Genomic DNA, 16,636 nt, shown 5'->3' with positions numbered 1-16,636 from the left:
TGTCAGCTTGCATATTACATTGCTGCCTTTACCACTGGATTTGGTGTATTTCTATTTACTAGTCAGCTGTAAGAATATCTTCTAATGTGACTACATTGATCCCTTAGCTCAGACATTGTGTGTGTGTGTGTGTGTGTGTGTGTGTGTGTGTGTGTGTATGTGTGATGTAAATTCTGAGCATGAAAGATTATACTGAAGTTAAGAGTTGATATCAGTTTCTGATGTGTAGGAAGATTAGGCCTTAAATATTTCCTTCAGCACAAAAGTGGGTATTTTCTTTCTTTCTTTCTTTCTTTCTTTCTTTCTTTCTTTCTTTCTTTCTTTCTTTCTTTCGCTCTTTTTGAGAGGGTGGCCTAATGCATGTTTCAGGAGCAGGAGCTGATGGGAGATAACTGTCATCACAGATCAGTTCTTGTGAACGAGAGTCTTATCAATGACACCCAGAAGAAATAAAAATATGCACTTACTTGATGGTCTTTGAAATCATTCTGTCTCTCTATTTATCGATCGATCCCCAACATTCTGTCACTCTCTCCCAATGTTCTATCACACTTTAGGGTAGGGATTGCTGACAATTGCTTCCCATTTCTTCAGAATAATCAAACTCAATTGAAGCTGCACAATTATGGTTACAACAGCTTTACTTCTCATAAACGGGCAGTGATTCCCCAAGTGAATTCTCAATTAACTAGTAAAGTATGGTAGCGGCAAGTGGTTTTGGAAATGCAATCTGGGTGTTATAGCTGCTTTATAATGGGCTTAAACAAAGGAGTGATTTAACTGTGTGGCCTTTTTACTGTATCACAAGCGTGCATGGAACTGGGATAGCCACATTTCCAGCTTTGCAGGTGATTTGTTTCTGTAGTCTTCCTGGAAATATTCTTTTCGATTCTCTCACAAGGACTTCCAAAGCAAAATATGCATGTGACAAAGAAGCTCAACATCACCAGCACTAAATGTCATGGAGACAAATACAGCTGCATAGAAAAACCAGGAGGCTGTTTCTATGTAGCTAGATGAAAATGCACCACATATCGTTCTGTAAGTAAACTTTATATTCTTCACAATTGCCAAAGTAAGTGGATTCCCACAACCATTTTCCCCATTAGGTGGCCCTTTGCATGTGTTGGTATTTATGTGCACCATGGCTTTGTGATGGGTTCAACACACTTCCAATTGCAAGCTAGCACAAGCTGAACAAACTTCAAAATGCATGTTGTCTCTAAATCCGAATGTACGATGAACCATTCACAAGACTGAAGTGCATATGAATTACTACTGAAAGATTACTGCCAAAAAAAAGGATGGTGGTTGAGGAATAATGGTTATGTGGACCTGCCTATGGTGCTTAATTGATGGTATTAGATGCCGGGGTGGGGAAAAACAACACACATAAATACAGCTCTTGGTTTTCCATCATGCAAACTGGTCTTAGAACCAGAGACTAATGCAGTGAATCATTCAGACTTAGTTCACTTGGGGTGCTCCTGCTCATATTTGTGAGACTGGCCATAAGAGATTTAACTTTGTAGGCATAGTAGTCCCTTAAGTTGACTGAAGGGACAACTTTCATCCCATCCCCAAAATCACAGCTCCTCATGGCACTTTCTAGCTGCTTTTGGCGCCTGTAAAAGTGGGAGAACTTGTTGAAGATGAGTGTGATAGGAAGGACCACTACCAAGATGCCCGCTAGGATGCATGCAGAAGCTGTCAGCCTGCCTGCCGTGGTCACTGGGACAACATCTCCATAACCAACAGTGGTCATGCTAACTGTAGCCCACCACCAGCAAGCAGGGATGGTCTCCAGGGCCCTGTTTTCCTCTTTTTCAATTGTGTAAGCCACTACAGAGAAAATAGAGATTCCAACAGACAGGTAGAGCAGGAGAAGCCCTACCTCCTTGTAACTATACTTCAGGGTGGCTCCAAGAGATCTAAGGCCTGTTGAGTGCCGCGCAAGTTTTAAGATACGGAATATCCTCATCAGTCTCAGGACTTGGGCTACTCTACCCAAATTAGCTAAAGCAGGGCTACTTTCCACCACCAAGTTAACAATTAAAGTGATGTAAAATGGAAGGATGGACATTAGGTCAATTAGATTGAGTGCATGCTTAAAAAACTTCAAGAAGTCTGGAGCCACGGCAAACCTTGCCATCAGCTCAAAAGTGAACCACGCAATACCAAAATGTTCCACAATTTCAAATCGAGGGTCTTCCTCAGAGTTCCCACTGCTATTAACAATCTGAAAGTCTGAGAGGCTGTTGAGGCACATGGTTACTATGGATCCAAGAACAACCACGATGGAGAGGACACTGAATATTCGGCTCAAGACAGAATAGCCAGGGTTGTCTAAAGCTAACCACAGCTGCCGCCTGACTTTCCCAAAGGGTTGCTTGTCAAACTTAGCAGCATCATTGTAGAAGGCCAAGATCTCATCAAAGGAAGAGGTGGTGCTTTCCTGATCACTGTGATCTTCCCATTTTTCTTGGTCTGGTTCCATTTTCCTCCCATGGTAGCTGTAACTGCAGCAAGAATCAATAAAGAATTCATTGATTCCCCAATATTCGATTTCCTGACTGAAGGAAAACACGCAGAGCTCACCCATCACATGCAGCTTTCCAGTGTTATAAAAATGCAACACATAAGGGAAAAGTTCAGGGTTCCTGTCAAAGTAGAACTCATTCTTAGTGTCGTCGTAATCATCACAAAGCTCTAGAATCGACTCCTTTGAATTGCAGCTCAGCAGTTTACCCAGCCTCGTTTCAGGGAATCTCAACAATGTGTTGGATCTCATCTTTTTCTTAAAGCCTCCGACATTGATGCTGATTTCACTGTCTTCAAAATCAGCCTCTGATAAATCCCTCAGACTCAGCCCTGTCATAGTGTCTTCCAAATCTATATGGGGCAGGGAGAGAAGACCTATGGAATAATTAAAGGAGGCATTCAGTGTTATCCAGTAGTGAGGGGATTCTTAATTATTCCTACCCCCACTCTTTTGTGTTTAATTTGGTTCAAAATAGACTTACACCCCAAGCACCCCACACATATTAACAGATTACCACAAAGATGCTCCGTTCTTTAAGGTGTAGCATTTGTTCTTCACTACAGATGAGGGGATCACTTAATGTGTGCTAAATCCACAAATGGACACCCTGTGCTTCCTTGGCCCTTTCCCCTCTTTTTATTTCCGTGCGCATCCTCTGGCAATGCTGTAACTGGCACAATGCCATGCATAGCCCTTGACAGCCACAGCCCCTCCTTTAGCAAGAGTGGAGCCGCTGGAAATAGGGCATGGATTTTAATGGTTGGATGGGCAGCCAAAACAGCTCCAGGTGACAGACTAATAGGCGTCTTTCCCCAAAGTCTGGAGCGCTGGCGAGTGGAGTGAAGACAAGTCTCTCTTGCTGCCTTCTCTTTACCTCCCAGGTACCTCTCAGTAAGCATGTAGGTCTCTCTCGCTCTCCATCATAACAAAGGGCGAGGAGAGACAGTGGTTTCCGACGGCCAACTCCCCAGGTTCGACCAAAATAGGAACCCCCACCGTTTAAATACTGTTACCCCCGTTTACCTCAAGAGCTGCTGCTGCTGCTGCTGCTGCGACGACCCCGTTTTGGAGCGTGAAACTTCCCCCAGCACCTCTCGAGCATCGCTGGGGCGGGGTCCTTCATCCAGGCTGAAGATGTCTTGGCTCCAGGAACCGATCCGCCGCCTAACCTTTTGTGTGATGGAAGTAGGCAGACAGCCCTTTTCCCGGAGAAGGTGTCAGCGAGCGTCGCTTACATCCTGGAGCGCCTACACCGCCCGAGAGTTGAGCTACTACCAAGAGCGAAGCCGCGGCGCCGTGGTGCTGAATGGACAGCTCCTCTCCAGCCGCACCTCCCGACTCAGTTGAAGGCGGCAGCGGCGGCGGCAGCAGCTGCTGCTGCAGCAGCAGTCATGGCGACCACCGGCAGCCCCCCACACTTTCCAGGCAAGCCCTGCCTGAGGATTGAACGCCTCCCCGCACCCCCACCCAAGGTGGGCGCCGCCTGCTTCTTCCTCCGGTCGGGCTGAAGCTGAGAGATACCTGAGGAGGGGATACACAGAGGGATGCGCTCCATGCACACCTTCTCTTGGGGAAGGCAGGTTTTGCAGGGGCTCCGCGTGCACAAAAACTATCCTGGCTCCGTGTCTTGGGACTGAATGGGACCGATCGCTCTAGAGCGACTGCAACCACCACCCACCTACCCACCTGTCTCCCCCTAACTCCACATTCCCGTGCAGCTTGCTAATAGTCATCATAATCCTAATCCTACAGTCAACAACACCCCCCTACACCTTTTTTGCTCTAGAGGTCGAAGTTCGCAGAGACATCGTGCTCTTGGGCCACGGGAAGGGACGGGGCTGCGATTGGCAAAGCTAGCAACGAGGAGACACTGTCTGTTGGGCGCTTACTCGATCTGCGCGCAGGCAGGGAATGGGCGTGTTGTGTTGGCGAGCTGACCGACAGAAGACCCGTCGCCTGCGGGCATCGATGGTAGGGAAAAATAGGACGCGGGCAGGCAACGCAGCCAGTCCATACGTGTGCGAGGGGAACTGATTCCTGCCTGAGTGTGGGGAGGGGGGTTTCTTTCCTCTCCCCCACCTACACACAGCTCTGCCACAGATGCCAGCCTCCTTCTGTACAGATAAGAGTATCTGTCATGAGCAATGCTTTCATCACAGCCCGATGAGCGGAAGCTCTCTTGCCCTCAGTGGCGATCGAGCCCATCGCGCTGACGCCCCATCGCCAGCGAGTCACGCTTCCGTGTCCAGAAATTGCCTGCTTTGCAATGCTTTCCCGTCTTAGCGGGGAGATTCGCGAGCGTCTCGTCCGTTTTCAGAAATGGACCCTTGCTGAAACGGATTGGCAGCTGGTTCACAACGGCTAATGGTTCTCCCTCTTCTTCAGGCACCTCCAGTGAGTTCACTGTTCTCACAATCCTTGTGCATTCAGAGGTAGTCCGCACACTTGGGACACCGACTGGCCATCGTTCCTATTCACTTCTCTCTCTCTGTGTGTGTAAGCCATCACACTACCACCAGATGTTCAACCAGATGTTCAGGTGTCTGTGGGTGAGGTGGTGATGCTGCATATCAAGCGGGGAAAGTGTCTGACCTCCAGGTTCAGAGGCAGCTTATGCCAATCACAGATGTTTTTGAGACACACAACTGGGAAGGTTTAAGCTTCTCAGACATACCTGTCTGGTCACTGTTGCAAGGGTGTCGCATTAGACCAGTCATTGCCTATCTGGTGCCCTCAGGATGCTTTGGATTACAAAAACATTCCATAGAAAATGCCACCACATCTCTCCCTTAGTGGGAGAGATGGGAAGCAGGGCTCAATCCAGCAGTTCTGCTGTGACAGACCAGCTCCATCAGGCACTCTGAACTCTGCCTGCTAAAGAATTGGTGTTTGAATTCTTATTCCCTCCCACTCTTCCCTTCCTGCCCCTTTCCCTGTGTGTGTCATTTGTTTTAGATTGTAAGCCTGTGGGTGAGATGAGCGCCTCAGTTGCAAAAGAGGGTATAAATTTGCAAAAATTTCCAGTATACCTGAAAGAGCGTCTCCACCCCCATCATTCTGCCCAGACACAGAGGTCCAGTGCCGAGGGCCTTCTGGCGGTTCCCTCACTATGAGAAGCCAAGTTACAGGGAACCAGGCAGAGGGCCTTCTCGGTAGTGGCACCCGCCCTGTGGAACACCTTCTCAAAGAGAAAAACAACTACCAGACTTTTAGAAGACATCTGAAGGCAGCCCTGTTTAGGGAAGCTTTTAATGTTTAATGTTTAATAGATTATTGTATTTTAACATTCTGTTGGAAGCCGCCCAGAGTGGCTGGGGAAACCCAGCCAGATGGGCGGGGTATGAACAAACAAACAAACAAAAAAAACAAAACAAAACAAAACAATGATAAAATTTGCATACACTTCAGGTCATGTGTGCATTTGTGTTCTTTTGTTACAGGTGGGATGTAAGAATAGATTGGGGACTACACATGTGTAATAAGATGTCTGACAGACAAAATATAAACAGGTGAAGTGTTTTCCATCACTGTATTTCCATACCAGAAAAGGCTTAATCAGTTGAATTTCTGCCTGCCACACAATTTCTGCCCATCTGCCTGACAAAGGAGGACTCTAGCCAATGCCTCACAGGAAGAGGGGTGTAGTTAGTGGAGGCTTATGCTATAAACACAGTGCTAGCTTTGATGGTGAGACAAGATTATCTGGCTAGTTACGTACCAGACATTTAAAGCGCATGGTTCACCCCCAATAATTTTGGGAGCTGCAGTTTATCCCTTGCAGAGTTACAATATCCAGCGGCCTTAGCAAACTACAGTTCCTGAGATTCTTTGTTCTTTAAATGTCTTGTGTGGATGTCACCTTGGTTTAACATCTCACCAGATGCACAATAGAACATAAAAAGTGCACAGCTGGATCAAGTATACCACCTTTGTTGTTTTTGCTGCAAGAGAATCGTGGGGCTACCCCTCTGGAAACATTTGATGCTGGAGGTAGAGGTGTGTGCATTCCTTTAAAAAACACGCAAACTATTTATTTATGAGTCATTTCCCCTAAAACATCCTGACACGATTTAACAATAAAAGCACACATAATCTCCCCCCACAACCCCAATACAGATATAGTCCAGAATGTGACCTCTTTAGTATGAGATGTGAGTGCCCATACCCCATATGTTATGTGTACAGAGGAAGAAGTGAGCATACTCAGTCCTCCACCATGGGAAGAAGGTGACCTTCTCAGTGGTGGCACCCTGATTGTGGAATGCTCTCCCTAGGTAGGTTTGTTGTTGGATGTGCATTTGGGGGTAGAGGTAAACTGTTGGAAGGTCACAGTACCTGCTGTGGCTGCAGAGACTGATACAGGAGAGGCATGTTTTGTTGCAGCTGGGGGAGATGAAGGTGTCCGGTTGTGCTGCTGCAGATGCACCAGGGTGTTTCTTCTCTCCGCACTCCTCCCAATGGTCATTCCTCCTCTGGTCACTGCTGTGGATACACAACCTGACTGTCTGTCATTTCACCACCAGGGAAATACTTCATTTTTTACTTTCTCAAGGTTTTCAATGCAGATTGATTAATTTTTTCTTGGCTTGAACACTGTGGCTTTCATACATTTCCATATGTTTTAATTTATTTTATTCTGTTAAGACATTTTTGTAAGCTATCCTGGGAAGTTCACTGAGGGGTGGGGCATCACTCCCTAAACAAACAAACAAACATACCATGGGTTGGGCAAGCAATGCATGTGACTCAGTCCTGCCTGCAATCACCCTGGTGCCTTGTGTATATTCGGATAAAGTTGGTGAAATTGTTTGCATGTATCCGAGCAGACTCATATCTTCTTTGCAAATTATCTAGACGTACAGTGACCTTTCTTTGTGCATCTCCTCCTGCCATGAGTCATTTCTCTTTTCTGTCCTTCACAAACAGAATACACATTAGGGAGATCAGACTGATACACTGATTGTTCAGCAGGAATGGGAAAGCTTAAGTTCAACAGTCATACTTACACTGGAAATTGCTCAGTAGTCTGCTCCCTTTCCCCCTCCCCACACTTTCCTATTCTCCTTACCTGGACCAATAATGCTGTGGTCCACTGGGCTAATCTCTTACAGTCTGCTCAGAAGCAAATCCCATTGACTTCAATGGAGCTTGCCCTCAGCTAGCTTCACAGCTTTCTTTTTGGAAAACAGGTTCATTACTATGCTGATACACCTACCCAAGAGTCCCTGAGCTGTAAGCTCTCCGTGAGCCCATGTGGTTACAATCCAGATGCATTTGCCTTGGCAGGTCCCTTCCTGGGCTCACCGTCGAAAGTTCTGGCAATCAAAGTGTTTGTGTTTGTGCAACTGGAGAGGACTGAACAAATGTTTCTCATCTTAGAGCTCACTGGGATAGTCTGAGAACACCTGCTTGGGGGGGGGGAAGCAATGATCTTCAGCGGAGCATTTTGCATTTATTGATTGACCTTCCAAGGTCAGAGCAACATAAATAGTCCCTGCTTTTATCTAAACAATAAACCTATGAGCTAGACTAGGCTGAAAGATAGTTGCTGGCTCCGGGTCACCCTGTATGTTAGTTTTATGGCCAAGTGGGAATTTGAACCCAGGTCTCTCTAGTCCAGTGGCAGCCAATGTGGTACCTTCCAGATGTTGCTGGATTCCAACTCCCATCAGTCCTGGCCACACTGACTAATGGGCAGGGTTGATGGGAGTTGCAGGTGATGGGGGATGTGGGAGAAAACTGATTTGGTTCACACTTAAAGCTGGGTTTATCAGATTTGCACTTTCTGAAACTGTATGAGAACCAAAATGTAGCCATCCTTCAAAATTGTCACTTGTCTGAAATTTGCTGTGCTGTTCGCCAACCAACCATTGTTAACAAAAATGCACATATTAGGGGAAGGAGTGCAAAAAAATCAATATATTAGTGAAAATAGCAAGCAAAAATGCATTATATTTAGAGAAATTGCTTGCAAAGACGTGTATTAGTCAAAGCAAACAAACAGAAACTTACACTAAAATGCTGAAGAAATTTCAGGAGGATTTTAAAAAAGAAATTTGCACATTGATGTAGAAATGTGAATAACTGAATTTAAATGAGAAACGGAGAGAACGGGAGGAGGTCCTTCCATCGCTCCTGGTAGCCAGGGTTTGAAATACTTTTAATAGCCTTAAAGTGATACTGTATACAGGGCATTAAAACGCTATTATTCATTAGTGTGTCTAAGGCCTCTGCCTACTTTTTCTTCTTTCTTATTCTGATCAGATGTAGCAGTTTGAATCACTAGACTAGACCTTAGACATCCAGTACACTTTGACAAGGGACGATGAAAGGTTTGACATCAGCATTGACATTTTGGGTTTTTATATATGCAGTATGCCTTGCTATTGTCAATAGAAACTTTGCTGAGGATTTGGACCTGAATTGTAAACATCCCCCAAAGTGGCACTTACCAGCATATAAGAGAATAGGTCAGGCACGCCCTACACAAGGACAATCTAATCTGTAGCTGGTAGAATGCCCACAAGTGTGGCAGACCGGCAATGATTATTGCTGAGCTGCTCCCAGAGATAAAACAATTGGCAGGCCCTCTTTACAGGAACAGAATTTCTTCTTCTGAAAGGGTTGCTGGATAGGTCTAACCATGAGCTCCTCCTTGCAGTCACCATCCTGATTTGGGGAACATTATACATTTGTCATAATAATAATAATAATAATAATAATAATAATAATAATAATAATAATAAGCTTCCACAGAGACTTCTGCAAGCAACACTATAACACGTGTGCTGTTCATATGCACAAGCTCCTAGGGGCCGAGGCAGTTCCCCCCCCCATGGGTTTTTTTTTAAGGGGACTAGGCCCCCTCAAAGTTCAGAGGGCTTTTGGCAACACTCCCTTGCTCCTCATGACGTTGTACAGGCGACGTCAAGACTTGAGAAGATGGTGCCTCTGGTACTGTTAAACATATTCAATACCTACCTGCCTGGGCCTGTATTGCATCCTCTGTGACAGGGATCTACAACCCCACAGAGCAGTAATGGCCCTCCAGATGTTGCATCACAGGAGCTGGAGTCCAGCAACATCTGGAGGACCACAGATTCCCCCATTACTGCTGTGTGGGGTTGTTGATTTTAGACAATAGGATCATGGACACGACTGAACGACTGAACAACAAAACGTCAAATAATTTACCAGTGTACAGCCACTGAAATTCCTTTACAAGGTGGAATCAAATAGGAGCAACAATAATCGCTGTGTTGGCATGTTATTACTACAGCACTACTACAGCCCCATTTATGCTTTTAAAAATGTCATTATAGGTCCCTTCCAGCAAGAAGATTACAATCTACATTACAATAAAGTCCATAAAGCACGAAGATTCTTCACTGGGATTGTCTTTTTGCTATTGTGCGCTTAACGTGCCTCTGTCTCTCAAAAAATGCAGTTGTGGGGGCAGAGGGAGGATTGGGACGTGCAAGTTGTTCTCTGTAACTGTGAAAAAAATACCCGAGCTAATTCACACCCTTCACTCCGGGCGGAATAGCTGAGCTGACTTCTCATTTCTCTCTTCATATTTTTGACAAGAGCATCAGTTTCTAAATTCAGAAGAGTGTTAAATAGCAGAGGGAATTTTTGGTCTTTACCTAGAAATGTCTTAATTGCATATTGTGGATATGACAGCTTTGTTTTCTGGTTTCAATCTATTTCAATCCATAGCGAGATAATTCTAGCTGGCGATGGAAAAAGAAGAACGAGTGGTGATGAAGAATATTCTATCCTAATTATCCCTGGGGGAGAAAATCAGATTGTATAATCTGATGGCATTGAGCAGAGCAACCAGGCACACTCTGTGCTGATGCTCGCTCTAGCTCCCAGGTCACTAAGATGGTGCCCTCAGGTGCCAATGGGCCTGCTAATACCCTCCTGTGGTGCCCATGAAAGGCCTCTTTAAGTATCCGCTCAGAAATCCACAATGCACAAGAGGCTGCCTTGTACTTCCTGTAAAATAGTTCAGTGAGAGTTCAGTGAGAGCACCTGCTTCACATGCAGAAGGTTTCAGGTTCAATCCCAAGCAACTCCAGGCAGGACTGGAAGATAACCCTGTCTGAAATCCTTAAGAGCCACTGGCGGTCAGTATGGACACTACATTATCCACAATGCTCTTATAACATGCTCTGTAAACCTGAATTGCATTCAAGAACAGGTCTCTAAACCTTGCTGCAATCTGCCTTCTTCTTCTGATAGAAACAAACCTCGTATGCTTTGCATCACAATGTCCACGTAACCGGTCCTTGGAGTCAGACTTCAATGCACACCTGTTGGTTCAGACACATCTTTCTAATTAAGCAGTAAACTTTGCTGCTGAATTCACCTTTTGCTTTCTTTGAGGAGAAAGGAAGGAATCAGACAGATGCAAGCATGCAGTTGCTATAGAAATGCTAACACAGTGCGAGCACAATAAAGGCAACTTCAGAGAGTTATTCTATACTGCAGTCTCGAACAAAGCAATTGTTTCTCATCCCTGCAACGTGATGTCCTTGTGTGCACTTTTTTCCCAGCTGAGCTGTGGAGTGTGTTTCGGAATACTCCATTATTGCAGGCCCTAAGTTTGAAACTTGCTCATCATCAATCATATAGCAATTTCCCTTTCCCCAGCTTGCTTGATCTGAAAATGGGTTTATCCACCGCTCGCAGCTGTGAGTTCCACTGATCAGTTGAATACTAAAATGAAATTCCTGTTGGTGTATATAGCAACGGGGTGTAGAAACAAAGAGTCTCATAAGTGTAAATGAATTTAAGATTTATTACTCCTGGCAATCAAAGCACATCTGGCCATTTCAGAGGTTATGATGATAACAAAAGAAAAGTCTGACACTAATACTGATGAAATACCAGGAAGGAAGCGAAAAGCAATCTACAAGTAGTGTTACTCAAGACGGAATCAGTAAGGAGGAGCAACAGGTTGTCCTTCTGCCTATCACATACCCACAGGTGGATTTGGGGCGCAGAGCAAATATGATGCAGAATGGAAGGTGAGAGGCAGGGGCACAGAATTTTGGTGCTGAACAGGGCACCACTGAAATTTGAGGTGCCACCCCCTGGTTCTGGTAACTTAGTACAGGTGTTGTTGCTTTACTCCCAACAATACCCTCTTGTGGAACTTTCACCAAAGCTTCTGATGTTTTAGAAACAGTGGGTGGCATCCAACTAAATTGTTTAGTTAGGGCAAGGATTTCTCATTGTGCAATGGAATTCACCCTCCTCTCCCTGTATTCCGCAATCACCAATGGAATGAGTTAGTTGGATACCACTCAATACTTCCTTGTTGTTTATAATCAGGACACCTGTATATTAACTGTAAAATCCCTCTTTTCTATTTAATTTTAATAACATTCCTGCTTAAACCCCACGGGAATGGCTAGGATACAAGTGGAAATAACCAAACAAGGCGTGTCAGTAGGTTTTTCTCTACAGAGAGGTTGATTGCAGCCATCATCCTCCATTTGTTTCTTTTAAGCAACAATGAGGACTAGTAACTTTCATAGTTCTTGTTTAATTGAAATGAAATGCTGAGGAGGATACTGTGACCCATGCTGAGAAAGATGCCTGAAACATATGATAAAATGCACACAGGCCTGCATTTCCAGCAGTGGTGGTCCATGGGCACCTCAAATTTGTGTCACACTAAAATGCGGTGGCCCCCTGACCCCCCCCCCCACCTTTCATTCCACATTGTTGCGGCGTCCCCTGTGGTGCCCCTGAGGCTCCACACCCAGTGCGACCGAACTGGTTGTGTTCCCCTAAACCTGCCTCTATTTACAGAATAAGAAGAGACAATCTGATAACCGAATGGGTGGGCAGGGGAATGAATGTATGACACTGCTGCATGGTGCCCACTAATTGACATGTCCAGATTTCATGGAAAAGATGAGGGAGCTCTAAAAGCTGCGACAAGGAATATCTGACAATGGTTTCCCTGCTTCAAAATGCAGGCATATGTGGGGAAGGTGAAGACACCGTGCTATCCAATGCACATGCTAAAAAGGAGGAGGAAGAGGGGACTGAGTCCAGGTCTTTTTTGCTCTGTGGGAGGAAAAATGACTCACTCACTCTCTCTCGCAACACGGGTGGTTCCTTCATAAGCTGCTAGAGTGAAACAATGGGGTTTCCTTCTGCTCCTGCTTTGAATGCGTTCCTTTTTCATTTGTTTTATTTTGCTCCACCTCAAGGAGTTCCTTGTCCTCTGTGTTTTGGGAGGAGAGAGAAATTGAATGTGACAGCCGCATCTGTTCTGTGGATTTCCTGGAGTGATATCAGATTGGTGGCTGCACTGGGCCAGGCAGCATTTAAATTAATGCATCCTTTTTCGAGGCAGGTGGTCCCGGGGCGAATCAAAATGCTCGTGGCTCCCTGCTCAAGATCTCCAAAGAGCTTTATAAATATCAATTAGCTTGGTCCTAATGCATGCCCCCGAGGGGTACGCTTAATGCCATATAACATAAATAATGCCTATAAGAAGGTTAGCAGGATGACCCATCGCATAACATTATTTGTGGCTCCCCCACAAGCTGGCCAGGTGCACAGATGGATTCCTATTTCAGCAGAACCGTCCCTGATGCAATCAGTCCCTTATAACAGCGATAGGGAACATGTGTCCCTTCAGATGATGTTGGACTGCAACTCCCATCAGCCCCGGTCAGCCTGGCCAGTGGTCAGATATGATGGGAGTTGTAGCCCAACAACATTAGGAGAGCTGCAGATTCTACATCTCCATCTTACAGTCACATTGTATATTATTTTAATGCAGCAGCATCTCATTACTATTTGAAAAAGAAACCAGAAGAGGATTGCTGTTCTCAGATGATATTGTACTATACCTAATCCTGCAGCTACAGAAGCAGCAGTAGTGTAACAGTAATAAAAAAGAAACAGTGTTTCTGAGATTTCACAAGTTTTTTTCCCCAACTGGAACTCACTGGACCTCAGTTGCAGCACCTCTCAGGTGAGGGCCATTATAAGAGAACAAGAGTGAGTTCATGGTGACTTCCAGCACCCCTTTTTCCTAGAAAAATAGCACTGAGAAAAAACATAATAAAACATTAAACATTCAAAAAATTCCCTATACAGGGCTGTCTTCCGATGTCTTTTAAAGGTTGCATAGTTGCTTATCTCCTCGGCTTGGGGGTTGCATAACTCCTTACCCTCCAACATTTCTCCAATGAAAATAGGGACGTCATAAGGAAAAGCAGGGCATTCCAGGATCAAATCAGAAACTGGGAAGGCTTCTGTAAATCTGGGACTGTCCCTGGAAAATAGGGACACTTGGAGGGTCTGCAGCAGGGCAACATCCTCTGATACACCTGAATGCAGCAACAATGATATTATTGGTTGTTTTTCTCACTGTGCAGTTGGATACAAAATGTGGAGTTGCAGGGAAATGGTGCAGTGGGAAAGCTGATAATGTGCAGTTTAACAAATGGGTGGGTGGGGGAATTAAACTTGTTAGGCATATGTGTTTATTAAGCACTTCAGTGACAGGCAATGTCAGGGGCAGCATGGGAACAAATTATAGTCATTGTAGGAGGAATTATTCTATTCAGAGACAGGTTCAAAGTTAGGAGTTTAAGAAAGTTCTCGATTATCTCTGTAAATAGTGTTTGTCTAAAACGAAGTGTTGTGCCTTAATAGGGTAGCCATTAAGCTGTAACCCTCATCAAGTGTAAATAAATAAAAGTTCTAGTTTTGTTCCAAAAGTGCCTCATTCTTACTTTGATCACATAATTGCAATACCTTGGTGCTGGTTATCAAGAAACGCTGCCACGTACAGATAATAACAGACCCTTCAAGTATTCTGACAGGGAGAGTCTGAACGTTTAAAGTCACCTCAAAATCCAGTCACATCCTCTCACTCCCATCTTCACTGAGGGGGTTTGGCACCGTCTCCCACCAGGGTAAGGCAGTATTAGGTGAAGTTGTGCAGGCTGCATTTCATCCCTTTGTGCACTTACAAAGTCAACTCTAATCTAAGGACCCTTCCTTGGAGACTGCTTTCAGTGGAATCTGCAGCTTTTACTTGGAAACTAAAATATTTAGGATTAGGAGAGGAAATGTAACCAAATGTTGAAAAAAAAAACTGATTGCTGTGAACTTGTTGCTCATGCATTGAAAGAGTGAGATCATGGATTTTTTTTAAGGGCTCCCCCCAGCTTTTAGAAAATGGTTTCAGCTCTCCTTGCAGCTGGAGAGAAAGAGAGCTATAGTGTTGACTTTGTGGGATGTTGCTATTCTGCCAAGTCCTGTAAGACCTTCTCAAGGCCTTGCAGCAGAAACAGGACTGGCAGGCAGAAACACAATGGAAGCTGAAAAGTCAACCCAAGGCTCATGGCTGGAGCAAATCCTGGAAGGCCACAATTGAGCAGCTTTTGTTTTACAGAGTATTTTTTTAAAGGTCAGTATATCTCGTTTTTGGCCGGCGATATAAGTCATATTTCTGGGGATATCTCATACTAGCAAGCTACAGTATATACTGTAGTATTGAACTTTAAAAGCTGACTATTAAAAAACCCACCAGTAAATAATGCATAATCCATATAGATGGGAACAAAGGAAGTTGCTTTATACCAGGGGTAGGCAACCTAAGGCCCGTGGGCCGGATGCGGCCCAATCACCTTCTCAATCTGGCCCGTGGATGGTCCAGGAATCAGCATGTTTTTACATGAGTAGAATGTGTCCTTTTATTTAAAATACACCTCTGGGTTATTTGTGGGGCATAGGAATTTGTTCTCCCCCCCCCCAAAATAGTGTGGCCCCCCACATGGTCTGAGAGACGGTGGACCGGCCCACAGCTGAAAAAGGTTGCTGACCCCTGCTTTATACTGAGCCAAACCCATGGTTCATTTGGTTCAGCATTACCTACCATGAGGGGCAGTAGATCTCCTGCATTTCAGGCAGAGGATTCCCAGCCCAACCTGGAGATGCTTGGGACTGAACTTGACACCTTCTGCATGCAAAGCAGATGTTCCACCACTGAGCCAAATAGAAACAGTGTTTGTTTGTTTGTTTCACATTTATATCCCACCTTTCAATATCATAGTTTTTCTCCTTCCCATTTTATCCTCACAAGAATCCTGCATGGTAGGTTAGATTGAGACCGAGTGACTCGCCCAACATTACCCAGTGGACTTCATGGCTGAGTGGGGATTTTAACCCTGGTCTCCCAGGTCCTGGTCCAGCACTCTAGCCACCTATACCACCTCAGCTCTCAATAGCCATGGATCAGAAAGCCCAGATGCGTATGAGAAGCTAAGTTTGACTAGGACTCTGTGCATGCTCCAAGGTGTTTAGTTTGGTTTTGCTGTGAGCCATGAGAATGGTGATAGTGCATGTAATCAAAGGACGTTCAAACAAAGGTATAAGCTGAAGCCTTGTATCATTTTATTAGGGGAGAAGCCTCTCCATAGTAGTGACTGCATAGGGGAATATACCTGCAATGACCTAGAACTGAACCTCCTCCTCAACCACAACATTTATGTTGTTGTTGTTGTTGTTCAGTCGTTCAGTCGTGTCCGACTCTTCGTGACCCCATGGACCAGAGCACGCCAGGCACGCCTATCCTTCACTGCCTCTCGCAGTTTGGCCAGACTCATGTTAGTAGCTTCGAGAACACTGTCCAACCATCTCATCCTCTGTCGTCCCCTTCTCCTTGTGCCCTCCATCTTTCCCAACATCAGGGTCTTTTCCAGGGAGTCTTCTCTTCTCATGAGGTGGCCAAAGTACTGGAGCCTCAACTTCAGGATCTGTCCTTCTAGTGAGTACTCAGGGCCGATTTCTTTGAGAATGGATAGGTTTGATCTTCTTGCAGTCCATGGGACTCTCAAGAGTCTCCTCCAGCACCATAATTCAAAAGCACCAATTCTTTGGCGATCAGCCTTCTTTGTGGTCCAGCTCTCACTTCCGTACATTACTACTGGGAAAACCATAGCTTTAACTATACGGACCTTTGTCGGCAATGTGATGTCTTTGCTTTTTAAGATGCTGCCTAGGTTTGTCATTGCTTTTCTCCCAAGAAGCAGGCGTCTTCTAATTTCGTGA

The 16,636-nt window shown here is 45.1% G+C and overlaps 1 protein-coding gene across 1 annotated transcript; it reads right to left on the bottom strand.

The window, feature by feature from the left end:
• Positions 1-1,034: 1,034 nt before the first annotated feature.
• Positions 1,035-2,912, bottom strand: KCNS2 (potassium voltage-gated channel modifier subfamily S member 2). Its single transcript, XM_033155637.1, has one exon. It carries the CDS (start codon positions 2,876-2,878, stop codon positions 1,445-1,447), a length of 1,434 nt encoding a protein of 477 aa, XP_033011528.1. The 5' UTR covers positions 2,879-2,912; the 3' UTR covers positions 1,035-1,444.
• Between the last annotated feature and the right edge of the window lie 13,724 nt (positions 2,913-16,636).

Source organism: Lacerta agilis, chromosome 7 (assembly GCF_009819535.1).
Source record: "Lacerta agilis isolate rLacAgi1 chromosome 7, rLacAgi1.pri, whole genome shotgun sequence".
NCBI classification, from domain to species: domain Eukaryota; kingdom Metazoa; phylum Chordata; class Lepidosauria; order Squamata; family Lacertidae; genus Lacerta; species Lacerta agilis.
Note: the sequence above shows the minus strand (reverse complement) of the source record. Positions and strands in the feature narration are given on the sequence as shown.

Bases quoted from the DNA above. Each gene is read 5' to 3' on its own strand.
- KCNS2 (XM_033155637.1), bottom strand. From the start codon at position 2,878: ATGACAGGGCTGAGTCTGAGGGATTTATCAGAGGCTGATTTTGAAGAC.